General features: G+C 34.4%; 1 protein-coding gene across 1 annotated transcript in view; it reads right to left on the bottom strand.

Moving 5' to 3' along the window:
- Nucleotides 1-6005: 6005 nt before the first annotated feature.
- Nucleotides 6006-26797, bottom strand: part of LOC104891126 (multisubstrate pseudouridine synthase 7) — a 34079-nt gene continuing 13287 nt past the window's right edge. Inside the window, exons 5-21 of the mRNA XM_010676778.4 lie at nt 21325-21397; nt 21060-21116; nt 15470-15549; nt 15317-15379; nt 15143-15230; nt 14780-14882; nt 14563-14666; nt 13752-13825; nt 12074-12138; nt 11785-11957; nt 8824-8891; nt 8666-8726; nt 7499-7536; nt 7314-7382; nt 6906-7215; nt 6609-6705; nt 6006-6383 (exon numbers count right to left, since the gene is read on the bottom strand). Of these exons, the coding sequence (XP_010675080.1) occupies nt 6670-6705; nt 6906-7215; nt 7314-7382; nt 7499-7536; nt 8666-8726; nt 8824-8891; nt 11785-11957; nt 12074-12138; nt 13752-13825; nt 14563-14666; nt 14780-14882; nt 15143-15230; nt 15317-15379; nt 15470-15549; nt 21060-21116; nt 21325-21397 (1462 nt within the window). The 3' untranslated portion in view covers nt 6006-6383; nt 6609-6669. The remainder of the gene's footprint in view (nt 6384-6608; nt 6706-6905; nt 7216-7313; nt 7383-7498; nt 7537-8665; nt 8727-8823; nt 8892-11784; nt 11958-12073; nt 12139-13751; nt 13826-14562; nt 14667-14779; nt 14883-15142; nt 15231-15316; nt 15380-15469; nt 15550-21059; nt 21117-21324; nt 21398-26797) is intronic.

Genomic DNA, 26797 nt, shown 5'->3' with positions numbered 1-26797 from the left:
CTTTCTGTTTTGGATTCTTAATAAGTTGGATGGTAAGTTCCTTTTTAGGGGAATTCAGCAAGGGACATATATCAATAGCATGATCATACTCACCACAAAAAGAGCAACCAGAGGAGAGATCCTCATACCAGATCACATAACCATGCACAAAATCTCCAACTCTACTAACTTCAGCAAACTCTAGCAGAAGACCCTGGATATCAACTCTAACACATGCTCTAGCAACGCGAATTTTATTTCTAAGCAAGGAACGTTGGTCCAGTTTGATAAGAGCACCAATGTCATTAGAAGCAAGCATATTAGCAATAAGTTCAATAATTCTGTAGGGAGTCTAGGTATTCTAACCCATAAATCAACCCACTTAATCTCTTCTAAATAAGGGTCAAAATTACGTTTCCAGGGAGAGAGCACAAATAAATCACCTTGAATGTGCCAGGGCCTCTCACTCCAAACAAGCGAGAGGTCCTGGGGGTTAGCAGATCGCAGCAAAATCCAACCATTACCCATTTCTAGGTAATTAACCTCACCTTTTACAACTCGCCAGTCAGCCTTTGTCCTTGCAATGATGGTGCGCAAGTACAAAGGTGCATACAGCATTTTACCAAGCAAGCAAGACTTAGTTAACTCATCAATGTCTTTCTGAACTTGAGGGAGGTTGTCAAGAATGAGGGCGTCATGAAAAGGGGGGGAGGGTGGATCATTTTGAAGGGGTGGGGAAATAACAAAAGGAATAACAGGGAGGGAACCAGCTAGCCCATTATCAGATAAAGACTTAGTAGACATATTTTTTGAATTAGGTTTAGTGTGTGAGAGAAGAGCATCTTTAAAATTACTCGGATTCGCCGTAATAAATGAGAACGAACTTGCAGACAGATTAAGAGCTAAAAAACAAGAAAATGAAAGGCAAAGGAGATACTAGTGTGAATGGAAAGAAATGACCTGAGGATTCCTTAAATAGGAATTATGCGCCAATGAATTATGGAGGCCAGAACCTGTTCCTTCAGCCAATTGAATGACAAATTCCATCACATTAAATGCACTACCAAAGAACTGCAGGTAATTAACACCAAGAGGAGCACGCTTTCCTTTAACCAAAATTAGGGGATTCGCCAGAGAAGTTAACAAGCCACCTAAACTCACTCTAAACTGACAAAATTCAAGAGAGAAGCAGAGACAACTCTCACTCACCATTAATGCAGTAGATCATAAAACCCTAGGGAAGCTAGCTAGATCTGATTTTAAAAAAGGAAAACCAAATCCTTTAACCCAATTAAAATTAAATTGGGAAGATTTATTAACAAATTCAGGCAGAAAACCAGAGAAGCTGAAAGGATTTGGGGCAAAATAGGACAATTGCCATGATTTTGCTATATTATAGTTATAGCCTTCAAATTGAATTGGGGAAAAAGTAGACACCTCACAATAAATGCTCGAAAAGTAGCTGACGAGAAGCGAAACAAGGAAAAGTAATCTCGCAAATGATTTTCGGGGAAGAAACTGGTGATTAGCTGGAATCACTTTGAGAAGGGAAGAAATTTATTTGAGGAAATTTCTAGGGTTTGTATAGTTATCGTGGGCTTGGTTTTCTTTTGGGGCTAGAGTGTCTCTTTCTAGAACTTTCTCTCTCATCTTTTTGCTCTTAGAGGAGGATAATAGAGCTGTAATCTTGATGTACTTGGGCCTGAGGCCTTATAAGCTTAAATGCCGAAATAAAAAGACATCCAAATTATCAAAAAAAAAAGTAAAACATAATAAAATCTTACACCTATATATAATTATAAAGACATAGACAAGCTTTTTGATCTCTAATAATTTTATTATGTAATAACATTATCTTACCCTAATTCCATTGAAATTGTTATTTTTATCTCCAATTCCTTAGAAGTTTTATCTAAAAACAACTTAGGCACAACGTCCATTTTTCAATTTTCCATTTGACAGAATATTATGAAAAACTAATAAAACCAATTATGAAATTTATGAATGATAATACATTTATAATTGTAACTGACTCGAAGTATCGCCCGAATACTAGTTATTATTTATAAAAATAGTGTCACATATCCTCCATATTGTTATTACCTTCCCATTTCTTTTTTTCCTATGTATTATCATTTTTCCTTCTTTGTAACTTTATTATGGGGGAAATAACGATATATCATTCCAGTTGAATATCTATTGAAAAATGATTTTAATTACTAGAATATGTCCAACCAAATGGAGCCTACACATATATTAAGTGTTTTCTCATCAATCATGAATCTTTGTTATATACGCCAAGTCTTGAAAAGTTTGATATCCATCTAAACTAATTTAAATGTCTTTTTTACTAATTCAAAATTTTATGTTAATATACTATGTCTATTATACGGAAGGAACATTTTTTTTTTTAGGTAAAATGAAGTCTCTTGCAAGGAGAGGGGGAAATTGGGGATCCCTCTTCACAAAAGATGAAACTCGATCCAAGGATCTCCGGGATCAGATGTGATATCAATACCACTAGGCCCCTCACACACACATTAGGATCCAAGGATGCTCATTACACGGTTACATTAGGGGCCCCTTTCGGGAACCCCGTGGTAAGATGAATTTCCTCTAGGCTACCCTCACACAGGATCACTGACCCAGAATCCCAACAAGCTCCAAACACACACACACAACCCCCCCCCCCCTACAACAATATTAAAATTTTTGCTTCCGCCAAGATTTGAACCTTGGTCTCCCATCTGGGAGATAGGAAGTCATACCATTGGACCCAAATATATGAGGCCAAGTTGTCAATTTACCCTGTATGACTTAAATGTGAGTATTTTTCCAGTAGTAAACTTGTTGATAATGACTTCTCGCTTCACAAATACAACAAGATGTGAGTAATTTCCTTTCATCGGTGACCAGTGGAGGATCCAACGTGCGTTCAATGGGTTCAACTGAACCCACGAGGATCCGGTAAAAAAACAGGAGAGAATTGGGGAAAAAAAGGAAAATAGATAAGATGTATATAGGAACATGAGGAGTATTTTCATGGAAAGCAATTTGGGCTCAGTTGTAAAGCGCGATTTGTCTTCTATCTCACGTCGCGTATTCGAATACTATAGTGTTGCTTTAATTCATTGTCTTTCTTTTCTTTTTCCTTTTTTCCATTTTTTATCTTTTATAATACAACTTATGTTATATTCTTGGTTGTTTATATATATATTCTCCCTTTAATTTTTTTACTCTCTTTATAGAACTATAAATCTCTCCATCCTAAGTACAATTAAAATAAAAGACAATGAATTTGGAAGAATTCTATAGATACAAATTAAAATTATTGATGAGCTCATTATCACTCAAACTAAAACACAAAGATCTAGTTAGTGTTGAATCATTGTTAATTACTCACTTTAGATTTCAAATTTGTACTAGTCATTAAAATTTCATATTTTATTTCATAATTTTGTGTCATCTATGTAGTTTTGAGTATTTAACCTTTAATACTTAAATGATAGGTTAACTTTATGAAAATGTCTTGAATGTCAATTCGTAATTTGTAACACTTTGTAGTTTCCTTAGTTTAATAAGAAATTGATAGCCTTTTGTTAGTACTACTTTTAATTATATTTTTTTTAATGTTGTAATCATGAATATAAACTCCGCTAAGTATAATTATTGAAAGTTTTCCTTTTTTAAAAAAAATTGTAACTCTAGATAGTAAAACTTAATTGGGCACTTATATTCAAATACTACGAACCCACGTAGCTCAAATTCTGGATCCACCACTGCCGATCACTCAAAGTGCGAGACATTAACGAAGAGTTTCACCCAAACCATACTCATCAGGTACTTCGATGTTGGATTATGCTCCAAAACTAGTCAAATAGTTTTCCTAATAGTTAGGATTAGTTGCTAATAATTAGTTAATGGATTAACAAGTAGTGGTCTACATAATGATCTATTTAGTGGGATAGCAAGTAGCTAGTGGGTTAAGTAGTGGGCATGTTATTAGTAGTGTTTTATATGCCTATTTAAAGGTTATTTTGTTTAGTTATTGATGTACATGAAAAATATATTTAAATGTAGTCTTTCTAATTCTCTTCAAGTTTCTCTTTCCTCCTCTAAAAATTCTACATGGTATCAGAGCATCAGGTTAGATCCAAAAAAAGAAAAAAAAAAGTAGAGAGAAATAAAGAAGAAAAAGACGAAGAAAAAAAGGGGAGAGAAAGAGTGTTAAAAAAATTTAAATAGCTTACCATGAAACTAAATCTCCCATAAACAAGCAACTATCTAACAACTTGAACGTGGAGTGCTTATGCTAGATTAGTGCCTCCACTTCTTTAGCGACCAACTCACATGAGTAAATAACTATTAAACTGGTTTTCTAGAACCCACTACTTAGCACTAATTAATTAGAAATATGCATAAACATAGAATAATATTTTTGGAGCATAATCCAACACACCCCCTTGCTCCAAAATTTCTAAGAGCCAACATTAAACATTCTGTCACAATTTTCTTATCTCTTGCTCTCTCCCTTTCTCTCTTTTTTTTATTATTTTTTTTCATCTCTTTCCCTTTCTCGGATCTAACCTGAAGCTCGTGATACCATGATAAACTTATAAGAGAAGTGAAGCAAGAGATAATTAGGAAGTAATTCAAAGTTAATTGATGGCGGCCGGTGATTATGTGCACCGACAAAATTTGGAGATGATGAGATGTGCATCATATTTGAAGAGAAGTGCTTCATATAATTGTTTTATTAACTTTGAATTAAGAGGGTATATTGGATAATTAGGAAGTAATTCCAAGTTAGTTGTTCGACTTCCCTATATTTTAGGAATAAATGTTTTTGTTGATTAAGTTAGTGGTCAGTTTAGATTTCTAGCTTAAGTTTAGTATTTATTTGTTGAGTTTCATGGTATAGTTAGTGGGACATGTTCCTCAGTTATGTAGTTATGTTGCTTTCCTTAGTTTAACAACTTAAGTGTAAGTGTCTATTTAAAGGCAAGGTTTCTACGTAAGGAATTGGTGTGCAAGCAAGTATTTCCATCTTATATATCTTCCATTTGCATATCTTCTTCCTATATTCTACATGGTATCAAGAGCATCAAGTTAGATCCAAAAAAAGAAAAAAAAAGTAGACAGAAATAAAGAAGAAAATACGAAGAGAAAAAGGGGAGAGAAAGAGTGTTAAAAAAAAATTTAAAAAAAAACAATAGGAAAAAATTTATGAGTGTTTTATGTGTTTAACCAATGCAAGTAATGGTTTTACATAGATGTGTGGATGCTTTCCTTTTAGCCCATGGAATTAATTTTGGTTACTATAAAAAAGAGAGAGTAAATATTTCGGGTGATGGGGCAACCTTCACAAGAAAAACAGATAATTGGCAATCTGATAATGGTGGAAGTCCATAGTCAATGTAGACACGGTTTTCGGAATTTTAGTATTGGATGTGGTCAAATTTGCAAAACTACGTCGAAGAGAGTTTATGGAGAGAAGTGTTTCATTCATTCATTGAAGGTTGATGAGAAGTACATCAACAAATTTGAAAATGGTAATGAGAAGTGCATTACATTAGGAAGAGAAGTGCTTCCATGTTAACGGAGAGAAGTGCTCCATGAAAATTAAGAGAAAAAAAAAATCGAAAGTCCATCCTGCGGGAAGAATTACAAACAAGCAAAATTGTGACAAAATGTTTAATGTTGACTCTTAGAAATTTTGGAGCAAAAAAGTGTGTTGAATAATACTCCAAAACTAGTCAAATAATTTTCCTAATAGTTAGGATTAATTGCTAATAATTAGTTAGTGAACTAACAAGTAGTGATGTACATAATGGTCTATTTAGTGGGATAGCAAGTAGTAGATTAAGTAGTGGGCATGTTATTAATAGTATTTTATATGCCTGTTTAAAGGTTATTTTGTTTAGTTATTAATGTACATGAAAAATATATTAAAATGTAATCTTTCTAATTCTCTTCAAGTTTCTCTTTCCTCCGCTAAAAATTCTACATTCGAAACAAAGGCATGCTAAAGAAAAGACAATTTCAATTGGCCACTTGTGAGTACTTGATGCATCCAATCACGATTCCATAAAGGAACAGTTATAATTCTTTTCCTTGCATTCTACTTTGTCACATTATCTTGTACACTTGCAGAGTTACATTGCTCATAAGAACACGAGATTATGAGCACACAAAAAAGAATGGACTTCACTTAGCACTTGAACTTCTTTAACAAAGTGAAACCCCGGTAATGCTTACATGGGAGAAAATAAATGAACGATTACAAAACCCCTGGCCATCCATTACCATCCCCTGACAAGTAAAATACATGTAATCATCTTCTTGGCAAGTTTCAGAGTCTGGGTGATGAAGATGGCAGAAACTGCCGAATCTTAGTCTGCAGTCTGCAATATCAAGACACAACATACCATCAAAATTTACTCAATTGAGCACAATTTATTTACTGTTGTCGCTGTTCAATTTTGAATTGATCACAATAAAACAAACTAATAAAGAATGCCGAAAAGCAGAACCACAAACATATTTCAAACTCGAGTTGGCTCATGTGAGCTTTGAAGTGATTAAAGCATGATATCCATCGAGCATGATATCAATCCAGAAAGTATTACCTGATTCTGCGCATATTCCCCTTAATTAATTGCATCTAATGTATACCGTTGCTTCATGCAGCTACACTTGGTCATTCAAAGTCTTATGAAATGCGACCTGTAGTGATATGGTTCTTGTGAGGTAAGATACAAGCAATTACTAATAAGGATTGCTAAAGTATCTCTATTGACACATTGACCTTGATAAGGAAATTAAGAGCTGATAGGCATAAAACACAAAGATTTTGCGGAAATAGTAGAGCAAATAAAAGAAGGTAAGTGTCCCTCAGATTGACATCAGAAAATTGAACTACGTACAGATGTTGATGTTTTTAGAAGCTCCCTTATAGCCATTGTCGCATAGCAAGATGAGGGCAGGGTTAAACTGAGCTTGAGAGCTGTCTGCATGACCTCTAAATCAGAGCCCTCATTTGCACTATCTGCCACAGTGTCACTTGGGGCTCGATCATTGCATTTATCTGATACATTTATGGGATCAGATGAATTGACCTCACTGCCATGGGCTTTTCCCTCCATTTGAATCCGGTTTCCAGACTCGGACTTTGCTAGAATGTCCAAATCTGTATCTGCCAAAGGCGCACTGGGATCCCTGTACTTCAGTAATTCCCTGGAAAAGGACCATGTAAATTCTTCATATACACAACAATTCTGCTGCTACATAACAGACCCACAACTTATCCAAAATGAACAAGAACACAGGATTACCATTCAAAATCAATTGGTTTCTGGAGAACACGTCTATAAGCTCCACTCATACTTGTTATTGAGAACTCCCTGCGAAGAAATATAAAATCTTACCAGATAGAAAATGTGGGACATGTGAATTCACTGGGAGTTGTTCTGATTTCTACTAGTATGCGATGCAAGCTCAAAAGAGTTTAATAACATACTTGACATTGTGCGCACACTCTGCCAAGCTGATTTCATCCTATCAAAAAAAAAACACAAAAATAGATTTAACTAAAAGACCGTCCTATTATTGTTATAACAGAATGCTAATATGGATATACAGAACTTCAAAAGCACAGATACCGAAAAACACCTGTCACTGATCCAGAAAGAAAACCAACCAGAACCCACCCAACAATCTAGTCCTGAAAAACAATTTTCGACCCGCTATCTCAAACTAAAATTAATGGAAAATTGAATTGACACATAAGCAAACCGCTAAATAACCTGGACTGAACCAACTGAATTGACCCATTTGACAAGTTCAAGAAAACCCATTTCTATTTCCCTGAGTTACAAATTGAGTGGATGAGGACAAAAGTATAGACCAGCAGTTGGTCTACTCTATTGCATTTGAAAGAAGGGTAGACAGGTTGGTAGCAAGAGAACACAGGAAAGCTACAGAAAGGATATGCAAAAATTTACAAGGCATTCTTGGTTTCATGTGGACATGATATCTTTCCTCATCAAGCATTATGACTACAGATGGAATTACTTTAAGTATTTACTATGGAAGAAGTAAAACTTGACCACAGATACAAATCAAATATTTACTACCCTGGAAGAGAATGAAGTATAAGAGTCAGAACTAAAGCAAGAACTGACGGTTGCTTTAACTCCAAATGAACCAGAATGCAGATCAGAATACAGCACTCAAACAGCACGACTAATTGTCACACTAACGCAAAGCCAAAAAGGAGTCTAGGACAGGAGAAATCGGGCCCTACTTAAGCCAAACAATGGCACGTGGATATAATTTTGGCAGCACCATCAAATATAAATTTAGTCATACATTATGAACCACTCTGGAGTCTGGACAGAGCAAGCTTGCCATTCAAGCGTGACCACCAGTCGGGATACGCTTTCTTGGGTTTATTTTTGCCAAGTGTATATTTAACTGCATAACGAAATCATCCAAATTCTTTGCCAGACATCAGAGTCTTACGCTAAAGAGAGAACTGAAGTTACAAATACTTCAAATTAGCAAGGTATGAATGGCAATTTATTTTGACATGCTTATAATATTCATATGTTTTCACTTTATTCTATTAGAAAGAACCTGATCCATGAGGCCACTTTGTCTGGGATTATCAATTGAGTAGACATACCTTCCTAGCCAGGTCATGATAGACATCGGCAACATCATTTGCTGGATACATTACCCTTGAACTGTTACAGTATGTGTGTTAATGGGGATAGCATATCACAATCTCATGCCATACCAGATATAATGCAGATCTACAAAGTTAATTAACATGTAACTTACCCAGGCAGTGGAAGAACAATATCATCGATTGTATACTTTTGTTTGAGCAAATCTTCCTCGTCAACAGCCTGGCCAGAATTTAAATTATTATGAAACTAGACAGAGCACACAACGATAAGCTTATTGACCAGTATAACCACTCAATCAAAAGAGCCAAGGCAATAATTCAACAATCGCCACGATATAAAACAATATAGGGCTGCAAAAATGTCTTTAAGCAACAAAGACTCAGTCAGGAGTAACAGCAAGTTCCTTATAACAAATAAAAACTTAAATGTCAGGACTGGGGGAATGTTCTAGGCCCTGCATATGGCACAACATTTGATCACATACTTTTATTGCTTACATTTAAAGATCTTCAACAAGCTAGCATTCATTTTTAGTCTGTAATTTCTTAACTCTAGTTATATAAACCAAGGCAGCTTCATAGTCACTGACAATGCGCTCTTCCCTTTACTTTACCCTGATTATCACTTGTCAATGATTCCCACTATCAGAAGAACCACTACACAACTACTACCAATGAATAATAATTTGTTCGTCTCAATTAATTTCCAGTAAGTAAACATCCAAAACTTTAAGATTCTTGATGTCCTTGATCTGCAACCTCTTCAAGCTATTCAAGTTCAGTGTAAGGAGAGACATATTTGTCTTTCTCATTGTGAAGTAGAAGACAGTCTTAGCATTTTAGATACAGGGTGAACTCTCTCCTCATTACAACGCGGAAAGAACCCAAGTGAATACGTATCACAGATATAAAGGCATTTAATGACAGGATATCAACATCGACATATGCAATGCAATATTTTGGTATTTAAATATATCCACAATACCAAGTTCGAACACAGATTTTGTAGAAGTAACACATTGATTCAAGAAGATTGAATTCTCAACTAATAATTCACTCCATATTAATATTAAAGAAAGACACATAAGATTCCTTCTTTCAGATAAGATTGGTTGCATCCAATGAGTCACATCTTAGTCAATATCTCTATCCTTCTGTAAAACTAACCCAAACTACCTAAAACACTCACTAATGGAGAACTCCTTTCCCAATGTTACTACATCTTTCATTACCTCCCCCTGATTAGTATTACTAATGTTTACAGCGTAAACACTACACTCTCGAGATTTTGATGTTGGCCTCCATCGATTAATCATTAAATGCAGCATTAATCCTACCCCTGCTTGTCTACCAAGGCACCAATGCAATATCATCCAGAAACAATATACATCATGGTATCTCATCCTGTATAGACCATGTTCTTTCACTTACTAGTGTTGTGAAGAGGAAAGGATTCAGTGCAGATGTGTGATAAAATCCTATTGTAGTAAGGAAATCCTTCAGTCTCCTCTACACAACCTTGCATTTATTTTCCCGCCCCAATACATATCGTTATCTAAGTCAACACAATTACATGTTATAACCTTCTTCGGCATTTTCCATGTCTCTCGATACCTAATTACAAACCTTCTCTAGGTCAATAAAAGTCACATGCAAATCCTTCTTACTCACCCTGTATATGGCTTATATGGTAGATCGTCCCAATATAACACAAACTGGTTCTCCAAAACGCTCGTACGTTTCCTCAATCAATACTCTGTCCCTCTCTTCCACAATTTCATGGTATGACTCATAAGTTATACCCCAATAATTGCAATGGTCTAGGGCATCTCCTTTGTTTTTGTAAATTAATACCAAGGTGTTTTTCTCTGATCTTCCGGTATTAGTTCGTCCTCCAAATCTGGTTGAATAAGTCTGTCAATCAACAGCAAAATATCTAGGTATCTTCAAACCTCGATAAGAAGAACACCATCTTGACAGTTGTCTTTAATTTCATTCTCTTCAATGTCCTCTGTACGACTGTACCTCTATTCTTTATGTCTATGTTTACGCATATACTCCAGTTGACTTCCTACTTCTCAATAGAGTAGTACTCCCTCCGTCCTTTATTAGTTTACCCCTTTTGACTTTTCACATTTATCGATGTAAAACTTTGAGTAATAATATCTCTTATTATGTATTTGTAAAAATTATAAAAATTTAATATTTCAAAACTACATATTGAGACGAATCAAACAATATAACATGATTATATTATCCTTACATATAAAGTACAAATGATGGTCAAAGTAATAAAGATGAATAGTGTTATAAGTCAAAGTGGGTAAACTAATAAAGGACGGAGGGAATATCTTGCAACACTCATTTAACATATGCTTAAGAACTCCTCGAAATGTTCTCTGACATCCTCCATCTTTCATTGATCTCTTTATCTTGGATTAGAATCCTTCGATTTCTTTCACTCACCACCATACGGAGATCCTTGTTCAGCACTCGTCTTCTTTTTCACCATCCCTCAGGTCTAGTTTTTCATGTACCTTCTGATATATGTTTGACTTTTCCTATTGTATGGCTAAATTATTTTCAACTTAGCGTCCTCAAATTTTGCAATGATTCATTCCTACACTTTCCAATGGCTTTTTCTTTTCTAAACGACTGCTTTTACATCATCATCCCCATGTTGTGCTCCTCTGCATTGTGTTCTTTTCCCTTTGATTATTCTGGGAGCTATTGAACACTCCAAATGCTTAAAATACTAATTGAAAATCAAAAGTTTGATTGATTAGTTTACTTGGATAATGGATACTATAATCTACGTAAGAATTCTAGGTACATGGTGATTCTAATTGAACCCACATTCAAGCGACACTTTACAAGCGTAATACAATCTGCCAACTTTGGATTTAATAGGTTGAAATATATATTAAATCTAAAAAAAATTGACCTGAACACAAAACCACAATATTCTTTTGATAATTCTAACACAAGCGTCAATATGTACTTCAAGAAGAAAAGAAAAGGTAAGGGCACCATTACCATGTAAGATGTCTCTATATTGGAAGCAAATAACAACCATAACAGAACACAAAAGGATATCAAATGGTTGCACTTACTTTGACTGGAATATTCTTTTCATCAGGGACATCAATTATGTCAACCTCTTCCAGATTGATATTGTTTTCTGCCTCATTAGATAGTTCATCCTCACATTCTGTAGGCGCAGAAATTATCTCACTGGAATCTTCTTTGCAATACACTAGATCTCCGACAACAACACTTTTTGATCCTGGCAAAAAGTTGGGCAGTAAAGTATATAGTGTAAGAAACAAATGATTATCAAGGCAAGTAGGATACGACAGAATTTTCTGCAAACATAACATACAAAGGTAGCAAACCACATACCATACTTCTGCACTCTAATGCTTGCTGCGTGGTTCCACAGGTAGCTTTGGTAACTGTGCACATACCTGAACAGCGAAATAGTAGAACATATGTCACAGTTCCAGTTTTCACTATTATGGAATATGACATAATTGCAAGGTTAATGACAAACCTCCTAAAACTAGCACATGAACCAGAAGATTCGAGCATCTATATGACCCTCAGCTTTATACTACCCCAAGGATACAGAAACAACCTTCCATACTTGTGGTTACAGCATTTTCCAAACATATAAACTAGAAAACATTATGTCATACCATTATACCATTATACCATTATACCATTATAACTTAATAATGGTATAACTTAATAAGGGACTCAGCATTTTCCAAATTAATTGCAGCATTTTTGTATTTGCCAATGTATCCTCTCGATCTCTCTCCTCATCACGTGAGTCCCTCTCCTTATTTCTCTCTATCTCTCTCCTCCTCATATGCACTCCTTAAAATTTGTGCCTCCACCCCCACCCTATGTTGCGACTAATTTTGGACAGATGCAGCAAATTTTAAGAAAAAGAAAATATGAAAAAGAAGCGAGTTGTAGCTTTAAATTAAGTTGATAGGCATTACTAACAACAGAAACACAAATCAGCTGGCAATTCCAAGGCTTCAAGCAGCTATAGGCCTATAGCAAACCAACATATTAAAAATAATCAGGAGAAAATCATACAATCGTCTCCCCCTCTCCCTGCCCAAAAAAAATTATAATAAGAAACACAAAAGGAAGGAAGCTGTAGCTTTGAGTTAAAGGACATTGATAACAGCAGTGACACAACTCGGCTACAATCAATAGAAAAGAATTGTTATGTAGATAGAACCAAGTAATTAGTTGGACAGCCCAGAAAACTACTTTGTAGCTAAGAACTAAGGATGCCTATATTAGAAACTGTCAGATCAGCAGCATACATCACAATTCACAGCCAGCATTACTAAACCTAGATCTCCCCCCCCCCCCCCCACACACAAATAAAAAATTATTAAAAAAAATCCTGGAACCTTGTGATGTGAACATGCCTACTATTAAAGTAGTATGTGCCACATCTTGCAGTGGTACACCTAAAAACAGAGTAGCAAATTTAAGTCCACATAACAAGTTACATGTACCAAAACATACTGCATTCCTACATTTTGGTGTTACTAATCACAACATCCGAAGTCATGCAATAACCATTTAACATAGGTAGAAGATACGCTTTTTTAAGCTTTAGGTTATTACATATTACATCCAGAGGCTCATATAGAAATATGAGCTTTTCATGATTGTAGAAGCTCATTGCATTTTGGATCAAGAGTCTAATGGAAAGAACATCTACATTACTAGAGCAAGGCTGTGTCATCCAGTAAACCTGAATTGGCTTTAAGCAGGCACCTCTTCAAAGGCATCGAGATTATATTGTCGTACAATTTACTAATGTGCTAGCTGCTTAATGTTACAAAGCATTGTCAAAGTACATTATTCAATCAAAAGGCGTATATATTATTCACCGGAAGCTCTACCCGTAGAGTCTTATGTTGACAGAATAACAGATGATTAATCACAAGCCTGCATAAATAGATATACATAAGCCGGCTTTAAAACTTCTCCACAATACAAATTTCTGACAGAGAACAGTAAATATTGGACACACAGTACCACTTACATCATTCTCATAGTTCTAGGGATACCCTTTAACGCCTGCAGATAATTTCCAGGACATTTCTTTAGACATAGCAGCTGTAAAATTTGAAAGAGGGAGTCAGATACTGCTGTAAAATATGAAATATTGTAGCAATAGATGTTGTAATAGCAGAAACCATCGATAAAAGAGAAATAAGTAACAACTCATAATATGAGAAAATAAAAGGATCATCAGACTTAATTAGAGCAGGCAAAACTAATTTGAACTGGAAACCAACCAAAATTTTAGACTCTAAAACAGAACTTTATGACCTGAACCAGATTAAACAACCCGCATCTGGTAAACAAGGAAAAAATTGACTCAACCCCAAAGGCCAAAATCAATCTGAACAACAATGTTTTTACCATGATTTCAGACCACAATTAAACCCGGTCTGAAACCTACTTAATCAACCTGCTTAACAGATTTATAGTTATGCAATAGTCTCTTTCAAGTCTAAACTGATTATTCTATGAAAGATTATTTTATCGAATCACACTGCAAACAGCCATACAGAAAGAATGACAGGGATGCACCTTCAAGGTTGGAGACATGGAATTAAGAATCTCCAGCATGAGATCATAAGTCAATTTTTAACATTCAAAGAGGTTTAAATTTAGCAATAAAAAACACAAACATCTTTTTAGTAGCATCAAACTGTTCGTCAAACAAATAGAAGAGCATCCATCATCCCAAACTAATGCACACCTGTTGAAAAAGAAAATTGAACAACTACATAATGTAATAGAGTAGAATATATGAATCCAGTCAGGGTTAGTAAGCATGCACTTACAACAGATCTTTCCGCAACCATATTATGTGGTAATCGCCTCAGTGCTCCTTCAACATCATTGCTTTCCTTGTAATGTTCTCGAACCTTTCTTACAGCTTCCCTTTGTAATGCAATATCTCAGTCAAGGAAGACTCCTGTTGTTTCAAAATATAGTACAACTGAAAGAAGTTAACAAGATCAATTGTCCAGTAAAATTAAGAATTAAAAGCAAGGATATCCCCCTCCCTTGGATCAAGAATCAAATCAACTGCAGCTTTCCACTCTCCACGAAGTAAAGCTGCTCCGATAAGATGAGTTGGTACTGAGCCTCTTCCAAACCTCTGTAATTATACATGGATATGTTGTTCTAATTAGTTTACATATCATCAACATTAATAGAAAAAACAAAAGTGTAACATCTTTCTAGGGGAAAAAAGGTGAGCCAAATAGTTCCTAGAGATAACAGTGTATGAGGGACTTCAGCTCAGCAGTCTACAATATCACTACCTTGAGAAGAATTATAGGAAGCACACAAGAGAAAACCACGAATGCAAAAAAAAGAAGTGAGTTAAGCAGTAACATAGAAAAGCAGCAGAAATACCTGTAGACCAAAATAGTTAATAAATCCATGCTTTCCCAAGGCATCTGTAGATGCTCTGATAGTGTCTTCAGAATCAGCAGAAAGGCCTCTGAGAAGATCAGAAAATTCTAACACAACATACTTGAAGACAAAAGGACAAAATGAGAGCATAAGAGTCCATAAATGACATCTTACCTAAGAGTTATTGTGAATCTATTGCCAAAAAGCTGCCCAAGCTGAAGCCCTTCTTGGACATAGCTAAAAGGTTAAAGATAAGTATCATTACCTACAAACAAACATATTAAAGTAGATTCAAGAGAGAAAAACAATCCCGAAAAATATATATACCAGAAGTCGCCAACTCTTATACCAATCAGCTTTGCATTGAGGGATGCCAATCTACTAGCACGCTGCTTGAACATAGTTACCTGTGAAGCAAGATGAAATCAAATACATTGTCTCAAAAATATGTTCCTAATTCAATTAGCCAACATATGCTCCAGCACTGTGAAAAGGAAACAACACACCCAGTCGACAGTATAAGCAGACAGAAGCAAACCTTTTCAGCTAAGGAGTAAATCAGGCAATAGAGCAAGCACAAGCACAAAGATACACATGCACCCCAAGCTCAGTCATCTGAACATACTACCTCCGTTTCCTAAAGATCTTCCTTGTTATTGTTACTACAGATACCAATGAGAATCAAGTTGTGTGGGGTGTGGGGTGGGTAAAGTAGGAGAGAGAAAGGGGTTAAGATAAATAAACAAATAAAAAGGGGTTAAGTAGGAGAGAGAAAGGGGGTAAAATTGAATTAATAATGTAATGGTGGATCATATGATAGGGACATGAGAGGGTTAAAAGGGAAAAAAAAATTCAAATAAGGAATAAAGTAAAAGAGGGAAGATCTTTTGGAAACGCACTTAAACGGAAAGAGGGAAGATCTTTAGGAAACGGAGGTAGTAGATTGCTAGTGTGACATAGGAGACCACATGGATTAAAAAGGTTTACCTAGTAACTGGATGTCAAAAAGGAAGCAGATGCATAGACAAGATGTCTAGAAAAACGTTTATAAGGAACAGTTTAGAGTGAAAATGACAGAACAGATGCTGACATCCTGCAGTTATGGACAAGAAAGTTCCCTCCATGAGAGGACTTCACCTAAGATGGGAAAATTCTACACAATCTTACACAAATGGATAAAAGGGTTGACCCATGCACAATCCCAAAAATTCCGTCCATGCTTGTCATTGTTCCGTTAGATGAAATTGTAAGAGTCTATTTGCATGGACTTAACTACGAAAATCAGATCCCTTCAAAAAAAATTGAAAGAAAATGAAAAACTAAAACCAGATATGGGTGCGGATCCAAGAGTCTGATGCAGTAATGCTTAAACTTTTGGATACGGGAACACCATTCCGAAATTTTGATACAGGTAGGGAGATACTTTTCACTTTTAAGATATACCCATCTTAAAGATAGTTGTATCACGGCTCCTTAGACTGCTGCTTCAGGAGCATAGAGCTTTACTAACTCACAGTTTCACTCACGTTGTTTCTTAATGGCATAAGGAGATGATTTTAATTGTAGGGAGAAGCTAAAAAAACTTAAGGAGTTGGAAATCTGGAAGTCAATTGCTATGTGAAGGACAAAGCGGTAGAAATTCAAGAAAGCAAAGTAAAAGAAAGGAGTCCATCATGCTTGAAAAAAACTGAACAGGAATCCCAAATCAAGTCTTCCGGTGAGAGATCTAACTTGCAAGTGTCGTAGAGGTGTGGAGTCTGCAGCTCTGCAAAAAACCAAAGGAGTAGAATCTAGTAGAGTTGTACTGAATTTGGCCTTAAAATATGGATCTTTCATTTGAGTATAGAAGGAAAGTATCAACTAAACTATCAAAGATTTCCCATGATCAGGCATCGTACTAAGAACAAGTTGCATAAATGAACCAGTTGCAATCTCACTTGATAAAGCTAAGGACTATTAGAAATTAAGCATACACAGTAATGACCTAGATGAGTCTGCCAAAGCATAACCTACAAGACAACCACACCGGAGAATAAAAAAAGCATACACAGAAAGAGGACCTAGATGAATTTATCAAAGCATAACATACAAGACAACCACACCTGAGCATAAGCCAGAAACTACACATTAACCATACCAACAGCACATCTACCACATGATTAGGTACCATAAAAAATAAAAATTATATATAAAAAAAAAAGAGACCCCTGAGTAAAACCAGCAAAGATGACAATCCAAAATAGCTAACAGTCATTTGAAGGTCCAACAGAATTGGTCTCATGTGGACAGAGTACGGGGAGATGACACTGGCTTTAAGAACATTGAAAAGTAGCAAATAATATCTCATTGGTTTCATGTTTATAGAAAAAAAAAATACATAGAGCTTGAGAAAAAACCTGGTAAATAGGTTTTCAAACTGATTTAGTTTGTGTCATATTGAGTCGTGAAATAATGAACTCGGTTCCAATACAATTCGGAACATTTTGATTTTGGTCAGAGTCTATTTCCATATAGTTTCAATCAATCAATAGTTTTAAGGTCATATTTGCTTATTGTGCTTCTCTTTTTAGGAACTTTTTCCTTAATTTCGCTTCTTGTGTTGTTTCCTTCTCTCTTAATTCAATTCATATTTTAGTTAAACAAGTTACATGTTGAAGTAGGTTTTGTCTCCCCCTCCCCTTTGATCTTTGTGTGTAGGAATTCAAGTTCCTACAAACCTAAAGAGGAGCAAAAAGGAGAAATAGAGCATGGAGCTCACACAGGAAGCAAAGCTCGCCGGGGTCTTAAGAGCCCACCCAGTGAAAAGCGCCCGCACGGTGAAAGCTCCCACCCTACCTGTAGCCGAACATCCCGCGCGATTTCTCAATTTTACTTGTCTAGTTTAAGTTTAATAAAAACCTCACCTTTTGTTTGACCTAGCATACTTGTAGTGAATTTACCTTAGTGAGACCCCGTGAGATTCAACCCTTACAATATGATTATTTTAGGTGGGTAGTTAGGTTATTTGTTTAAATAGGATTAGTAATGACCCAATATCTCTTCTTCTTCACATTCTCTGAGCTCACTCAAATTTGGTTTGGATCAGGTTCATTTCGGTTTGGGTCAAAATGGGATTATGTTGTCCCGAGTGTTGTACAAGTTGGGTTTGGATAGCTTGGATTGGGTAACGGTATACAGCTTAAATTCGCCAGACCTAGAAATTAGAATGGGTTGGACATAACTCATTCTAAAAGTATACAAGTCAGTAATATCTACAAGGTCAAGGTGTATTGCCTAGTAAAAATTACCATTCAATACCAAAAATGTTCGGTACATCGCACTTTTAACTACAATTGCTCAAATAGGGTATTTGCAATCCAATACCCTATGATGATACTCTATGTGCTTTTAACTACAATTGCGAATATCCAATCTAATACCCTATGATGATACATACCACTATTTTAATTGGTCCCACCCAAAGGAGAGCAATTCGAAGAGTCAGGCCCAAAATTATTTTAAAATCATAAAGCCTATTTATTTGTTTAAAATATTTAAATCTCATTTTAAATCCCAATCAATTATTCTAATAATCAATTGTATCGAGCCCATAAATTAATTATTTTGAGCTAAATCCTTGAAAAGCCCAATGATTTATTCATGAAATTAATTGCATTTATTTATTATTTTATTAAATAGTTTTTGAAAAAAATAAATATTTTCAAGGATATTATAAAATAAAGGATTTTTGTTGAAACCATATTTTATCTTTTTAAGTAGCTGGTTTTCGGATTTAAGAAGATATTATTTGATAAAGATACAAAGAATCTTTCCCCTCAAAAAAAAAATACAAAGAATCTTTAGAAAACCCAGTTAAACAAAGAACCGTCCAGATTAGAGCTCCGTCGGGCAGGACTTCACGTACACGCAAGCTCTTGAATTGCGCTTAGCGCAAAGCTGTGTGTGAGACGCATTCACGCATAGCCTTTGCGTGTTATGCAAAGGCATTGCGCGCCGCGCAATCTTTTGCACGATGAACATCTTCCTTTCTTTTTTCTTTTTTTAAGTTTTCCTATAAATAGGCCAACGTTATCCACATTGGAGACACTCTCAACTCTCATACTTTCATATTCAAACACATAAACACATACTCATACTTTAATCGATCTTCATAAGTTTTTGTTGAAGGCTTCACGATTGCTCAATCCGAAGGTTGTTATTCTCTCATACCCAAACCACACCGCCATATTTCTTAGGGTCATTAATCCTTCCTTTCTTATTTATTTATTGAAGTTACTAACAATTTTTTCATGATGTAGATCTTTAATAAAAAATCGTTATTTGTATATTCTAAATCTCCGCTCCTTTTTGCTTATATATTTTTATGGTTGTCATGCTTATGCATTCATCACCAACATATTACTATTGCTAATCAAGACCTAAGAAATTAATCTAACGCCTAATAGACAATTGGACAATTGAGTTAGGGACTAATTGCTTAATAACATGCCACTAAAAAAGTAGTTTTTTATGTGTTATTAGAGTAATCTTTTTTTGGATGTTGAAATATATTATTTGGTTGTTCTTTTGCATAAAATTTGCTATGAATCGATATTTAGGGTCTGTTTTCTTCGGCATAAAACAGCTGAACTGAACTGAACTTATTGGAGCTGAACTGAACTTAATTGAATTAAATTAAATTGAATTAAATTGAATGTAATAAATATACAAATAATATTTTAAACAATAATAATATGAATATTAAATAATAATTATAATGATAAGTAATAATAATGATATAATAATAGTATTTTGGATATTTTTAAATGATAGTTATAAATAAATAATATTAATAATCATAATTTAATAATAATAATAATAATAATTAATGATAATAATGATAATTAATAATAATTATTTTATATTATTTGTATTAATATTTAATACTTGATGACGATATATAATAACAATAATATCTAAGAAGTAAATTAATATTACTATTTTAATAATTATATTTAATAATATAAAAATATTTAGTAATAAAAATAATGATTGGGTTGGACCGCGAAAATTACATCATAAACCGTCTTGACACGATTTGATTGGTTTATGGGCTAAAAAAAGTGGATTTATTTGTGCTTTGACCTAAACCATGTTCCTCCTAATAATAATAGTAATAATAATGAGTAAAGCTATCATAAACAAAATAATATATAGAAACAACAACAATAATAATAATAATAATAATAGTTAATAGTAATGATATATATTTAAATAATAATAATAATAAGAGTAATTAGTAAAATAAATTATACCAACATAATAATAATATTTAACAAAATGGTTATAAAAGAATGGAGTTGAGCTGAACTGAACTGATTGGAGCTGAACTGAACTGAAAATAAGTTGGGGAGAACAGGCCCTTAGTAGAGGTCAGCAATGGGCGAACTCAATTTTTGGTTCATGACTACTAATGAAATTATGACATGGAAATCTACAATATTCTATATTGGATAAGTCTCAAAGTTGTCCCTAAGGTTTCCCAATATCAAATTAGGTTTATGAGCCTTCCTTTATAGACTTGTCGGCGACATCGAAATGTTTTTCAATAAAACCCTTCCATGAAGTAGTCAAATACGTAATCACGCCGCGTAGACGAATAAAAACACGCCTACACCCACCAATTTGTCTGAAATTACATATACAAGTAAAATCGTGAGGCCTTGGCACCTCTAAGGTTGCATGTAGCACCAATGAATTACTTATGGAGTCACCAAACTTGTTTTTTTAAGCTATTGAAAAGAAAAACAATATACATAGAAATTTCTAAAGAATTTTCAAATTTGGAAAGATGCCATAGTATAACATTGATTTTAAGTGACCCACCATAACAATTCAAATGAGTAATATATCAAGTTCAGGTGTAAAGGAAATATACCTGTTGAGTAGACACGGAACGCTTATCTTTTGTACCAGAAAATCCAAATGTCTTAGCCTACAAAACACAGAGGTAGTGAGTCTTAGTAAAGATTTGATGCCTCAAAATGTCCAACATGTATAGAGATGCAATTTGCATATAACTTAACATACTCTACACAACTATACTCGTTCATAAAAACTGAAAATCTTCAATTTGTCAAAATATTACATGCCACTTAAATGTCATTTAAGCAAATGGAATGGAAAAAAAAAGGTAATGATACCTGGACTCCTAGCATCTTGCCAATCAACCTGAGGACCTCTTGAGTATCCTTGTTCTCCTTGTAAAGATGAAACCTACATGTAAAAGATTAATAAAGGGTTTTAAAAAGCACACAAGAAGAAATAAATCATACTCAGGTGGAAACTGCAAGTCCCTGAATGCAGATTACAGGGAAATATCTTCAAGTCCAATCTTATCAAAGGGATAGTGATGTGACATGAAAACCCAATTCAAGTCAAGTACAAGAGTCGGGCGAGTATAAAAAAGGGTATAAAACCAAAAGGCTTCTCTTGCAAAATCCAAATTACAGATGAAACTAGCGCTGACAACCAAAAGCACCAATCCTCTCTCTTAAAGTAAACTGGATTTATGGTCCGGGCTGTATAATTTGTTAGGTTATCCAAATGAATATAAATATAATTAATATCATGTACAATGTACATGTAATTTAATAAAAAGGTTTTATAATTCTTTCATCCTTTAAAAGAGTTATCAATTGTGTCAAATGACAAATCATACTTCCTTTATTTTTTAATAGTTACAACATTTTGATTTTCACGCTTGTCAATACACAACTTTGACAATTACTATTCCTAATTATCTCTTTGTGAAAATTATAAAAAGTTGCAATTATGGTGTCAGTATAGGTTGGTAATTATGGTGGACCATTGTGTGCGTTTAATAACTCAATTGAAAGGCACCCTATATTCGTTTTTCTCGCACCAAGCTAGAGAGAGAAGAAATGGCTGAAGTGGGAAGTGTGATATTTGGATCCAGTTCTCCTTGATGATGACTATAATGTCAAAGGTGCTCCAACTTTTAGCTATCTCGCTCAAAAAATGGCGTTGATGATTTTTAAGTCAATATCAGCAGCGTCTCGGAAAGCACGGACGAGCCACATGCAAAAGAACAAGAGACGAACACATGGGTGATCTCATTGTTCTTTTGATCTAGCTTTTCATGGTAAAAAAAAAAAAACAAAGAAAAAAGAAAATTGCTTAGCAAGTCAAGAGTCATGCAGGACCACTCACGTAAAATTTGTCTCAAGGACTCGGTATAGAATAATCAATAGACTTTTGATCAATGAGTAACTATAATTTGGACCAGTCTCATCAATTTTTCCAAAAACATATCGACTTTTTCAATATATTAACACATCTAAGCACAAAAGTGGGAAACAAAGATCATCAATCACTAGTTCACTACTCACTCACGCCAAGTCCCCAACACTTTAAAAATGACACTCGTTGCATTATAAATTTTTATAATAATCATCACGTTCATGCATGCATTTGAATATAAAATTCCAATACAAATAGATCAAATCATAACATATTTCCATTTTTTATAATAATCATAGAATTTCATTCATTTCATTAGATCAATTATTTTAATACTCCCTTTGTTTCTTATTGATGTTCCTACTTTCACTTGCACATTTGCCAACGGATATCTTTGACTATAAAAATATTTAATCACGTATTAGTAAAATATTTTAAAGTGTGACATTGTTAAGGAAAAATTCATATGAATATTCTAAAAGTATGGCTCATTATCTCATAATAACCCCAACTATTGGAGGTGTCTTCTCAAAATAATCCACTAACCTGAAAAAATCTATTTAAAAGGTCAAAAAATAATGAGTTAAACTCTAGTCGGCTAGATAGCGGGAGGCAACACAAGAGAGGAGCAAGAAAACAAAAAAAAACTAATAAAAAACTAATTAAATATGTTGATGGACACATGAGATCATTTTAGGAAAGTATCCCTCATAGTTAGGATTACTCTAGAATAATCTATAATTGGGATTATTATGAGAAGACACTCATAGTTTAGATTATTCTTATGAATTTTTCCAATTATTAAAGTACTTGATGAGACAATATAAGACCTCACATGACTTTGGTTTCCTTATAGACTGGAAAAGATTTAGAAGATTTTATGTTGTATTCCATGTTTTGATGATGCAAAATAATTAGGTTATTATATAGTTTTTATTTTGAAAAATACATATAATCCAAAAATATTGTAATGTTATTTTTGTATATATCTTGTGGAGAAAATTTATTTAATCTAAGTCAAGAGATTATTTTTATGCACTTTGAATTTTTATTATAAGGTATGTTTAACATTCTAGTAATTAGAATCTTTGAATAAAAGATTCTTCAAAGTTATTAGATATTTGTGTTGTTGTAATTATGCAAATTTCAGTTGGAATAAGTGTGGCATAAAAGGTGGAAAATAGATTGAAGTGTGTGGCTGAATTTGTGGAACAACCTGCGTGAAGTTAGCGAACTGTTTCAACCCACGACTTACATGAAGATAGCTAATTGCTTGAAACTCTCCAACCTCCTGAACCACGTGCTGAATGTAAGCAACTAACGGCTGGAAATCCTCCCAAAGACGGATAATGGAGGTTGTTAGTTACCGTTGGAATGTTCATGGAGAAGATCTCCACAACACTACAAGCATGCTAATAGGAGAACCTGGAGCATTATATTTTCTGAAGAATAAGATTAATTGCAGCAGCTATACAAGGGAAAAATTACCGAAAGAAAACTTAAGACTTTCTTTGAGCGAAAATTCAATATCAACTTAGAAAGTTTTCCTGTAATTTCCTCTCATATTCTACGAACATACTTTTGTAATATTCATAGTGTTTGGGCGAGAGAAAAATCATAGCATATCCTTGTAATCAAGAGAGAGAAAAAAGAGAGAAAGAGAAGACTTTTAGTAAAGTCAAAGAGAGTATCATTGATTCACGGAGAATTGAGTGACTGGGAACAAGTTCCTAGAGTAACAGAAAATGGTCCATTAATAGGTTGTAAAAGAGAGTTTTTTGGCCTATTATAGTAAAGAGAGTAATGAGCCAAAATCCCTCATGGTCAAGGTTTTTCTTCCTATTAGGCTGAGGAAGTTTTCCTTGTAAAAATCTCGTGTGTTTTTTTTTTCTTTCGTTTTTTAAGTTATTTTAATTCCGCAATCTAAATTCGACAATTTTCCCTCAACTACAATTCACCTACGTTACTCCGACACTCTCTTGCACCCCTCGTGTCGCGTGTCGACTCGACACGACGCGCGACACGCCTGGAAATGGGCGTCGATACGGGTATCGGAAAAGTGTCGCCTATCGAACACTCATTTGGCAAAAGTGAGAAAGAAATGTAGAGAGAAAAGGAGGAAAAAATCAGATCTAAGGTTTTTTTCTCAAAATTTTCGAACTCTTAAACCTAAACTAGAAACTAAATCACCCAACGTCGTCGACCACCATCTCCGGCAACTCATCCTTCGTGTTTTGTGCTTCTTCGCATCTGCTGGAGATTTCTGCCATGAAAGGAGCTTTTTGCTGTAGAAAAAGATGCGTGGTTTTTATTTTTTGTTGTAGGTGACCTAAGTGTATTGTACTATATTTTTACAGAAAAGGAGATGGAGTACACTTTTTGACAGTTGTACTTCTTTTAAAAATAAAAAAAAAGCAAAAGGTGACAGCTTTCTCCTTTCTTTTTTTGTGTACTTGTTAGCTTTCTTCGCTCCTTTTTTATCTAATCTTTGAGTTCTCAACCCTTATAATAACAATTTAGTTATTAAATCAAATCTTTTTTTTTAATTTCATAATTTTTTTAATATATTAGTTATTACAATTTAACTTTTTTTTTATCAACATAAGGTGTCGGGAAATTTTTCCTGACACTTTCAATGATAGACGTGTCTATAATATTGGTCAAGACTAGGGGTAGGAATGAGCCGAGCCCGAATAGTGTTAGGCTGTGCTCGAGCTCGAATTTCGAAAACAAGGCTCGTCGAGCCTCAAAAACGGAGCTCGGTTGAGCCTGTGTCTTTGAATGTGAGGCTCGCCTCGAGCTCATTTAAGATTTGGCTCGAAACCGACTTGGTTGAACTTAGAAAATCAGGCTTTAAAATTTTACGGCCTAACTTAATCTTGTCAACTCTAATCTTTTATTCATTAAAGATTTAGATGCTGAAGAGTCAGTCCTAACAACTAAGCTAGGCCCAACATCTAAAACTATCTAAACATTTGTAGATACATCCATATTTATACCTGTGTCTTTGAATGTGAGGCTCGCCTCGAGCTCATTTAAGATTTGGCTCGAAACCGACTTGGTTGAACTTAGAAAATCAGGCTTTAAAATTTTACGGCCTAACTTAATCTTGTCAACTCTAATCTTCTATTCATTAAAGATTTAGATGCTGAAGACTCAGTCCCAACAACTAAGCTAGGCCCAACATCCAAAACTATCTAAACATTTGTAGATACATCCATATTTATACCGTTGAATTCCCAATACACTTGTTATTAATTCCTTCGATGTGGGACATATGGAAGTTAAAAAGCAAAATCATCCAGGTTAAGATTTGTAAACTACTTCAGTTTGTTATCCCAACCACCCATTCTAAAACAAACTTTCCAGCTACCTTAGTGGATCGTAATAGTTTTATATTGCATAGTAATTAAATAGTGTTTAAGTTATCACAAATTCTTATATACGGCCGGCCACACCAGAAATTAGCATTTCTTCTTCCACGTGATTCTCTTGTTAATTACATATCAAACTCTTCTCTCTCATGGTTGAAGCCGACGATGACGTTACTTCTCGAGGACCTCTTCAAGACTCTTTGACATTTTCTCTCTCCTCAATTCATTTATTCTATTTTCTCTCTCCTGAATTCATTTCTTCTATTTTCTCTCTCCTCCATTGAAGGAAGCTTCACTCATTCTCTCTCTTCTTCTTTTCTTTCTTTTCTCTGAAAAACTCTTGCATTTGATATCTATCTTGTATTTTCACTCTCCTCTTTCTAAATGTTATCTTTGAGGGGAAAAGAGTTTAAAGATTGAATTGGATAAGTTAATTTGGGGATTTTAAATGAAAGTTAGTTTACGTTTGCTTCGATTTGGGGATTTCATATCAGTAACCTTATTTATTCATACCAATAATCTCATTTGTTCATATGAGTAACCTTAAAATATTGTTGGAATAACCTCATTTAATCTTATGAGTAACCTCGTTTAATCATACTAGTAACCACATTTATTTATACGAGTAACCCCAATTGTTCACACAATTAACCCCCCTATTTATTAATACGAGTTACTAACCTCATTCGTTTATAAAGAGTAACCCTATTTATTCATATCAGTAACCTCATTTAATCATCGGAGTAACCTCATATTGTTCACATAAGTAACCCCATTTTATTCGCATCAGTAACCCTAATTGTTCATACTAATACAAGTAACCTCATTCGTTCAACAAGAGTAAGCCATTTATTCATACTAGTAACATTATTTAATCATATGAGTAATCTCATTTTGTTCACATAAGTAACCCCATTTTATTCGTATGAGTAACCCCAATTGTTCATACTAAGTAACCCCCACTTGTTAATAAAAGTAACCTCATTCGTTCATAAGAAGTAACCCAATTTATTTATACTAGTAAACTCATTTAATCATA

Source organism: Beta vulgaris, chromosome 4 (assembly GCF_026745355.1).
Source record: "Beta vulgaris subsp. vulgaris cultivar EL10 chromosome 4, EL10.2, whole genome shotgun sequence".
Lineage (NCBI taxonomy): Eukaryota > Viridiplantae > Streptophyta > Magnoliopsida > Caryophyllales > Amaranthaceae > Beta > Beta vulgaris.
Note: the sequence above shows the minus strand (reverse complement) of the source record. Positions and strands in the feature narration are given on the sequence as shown.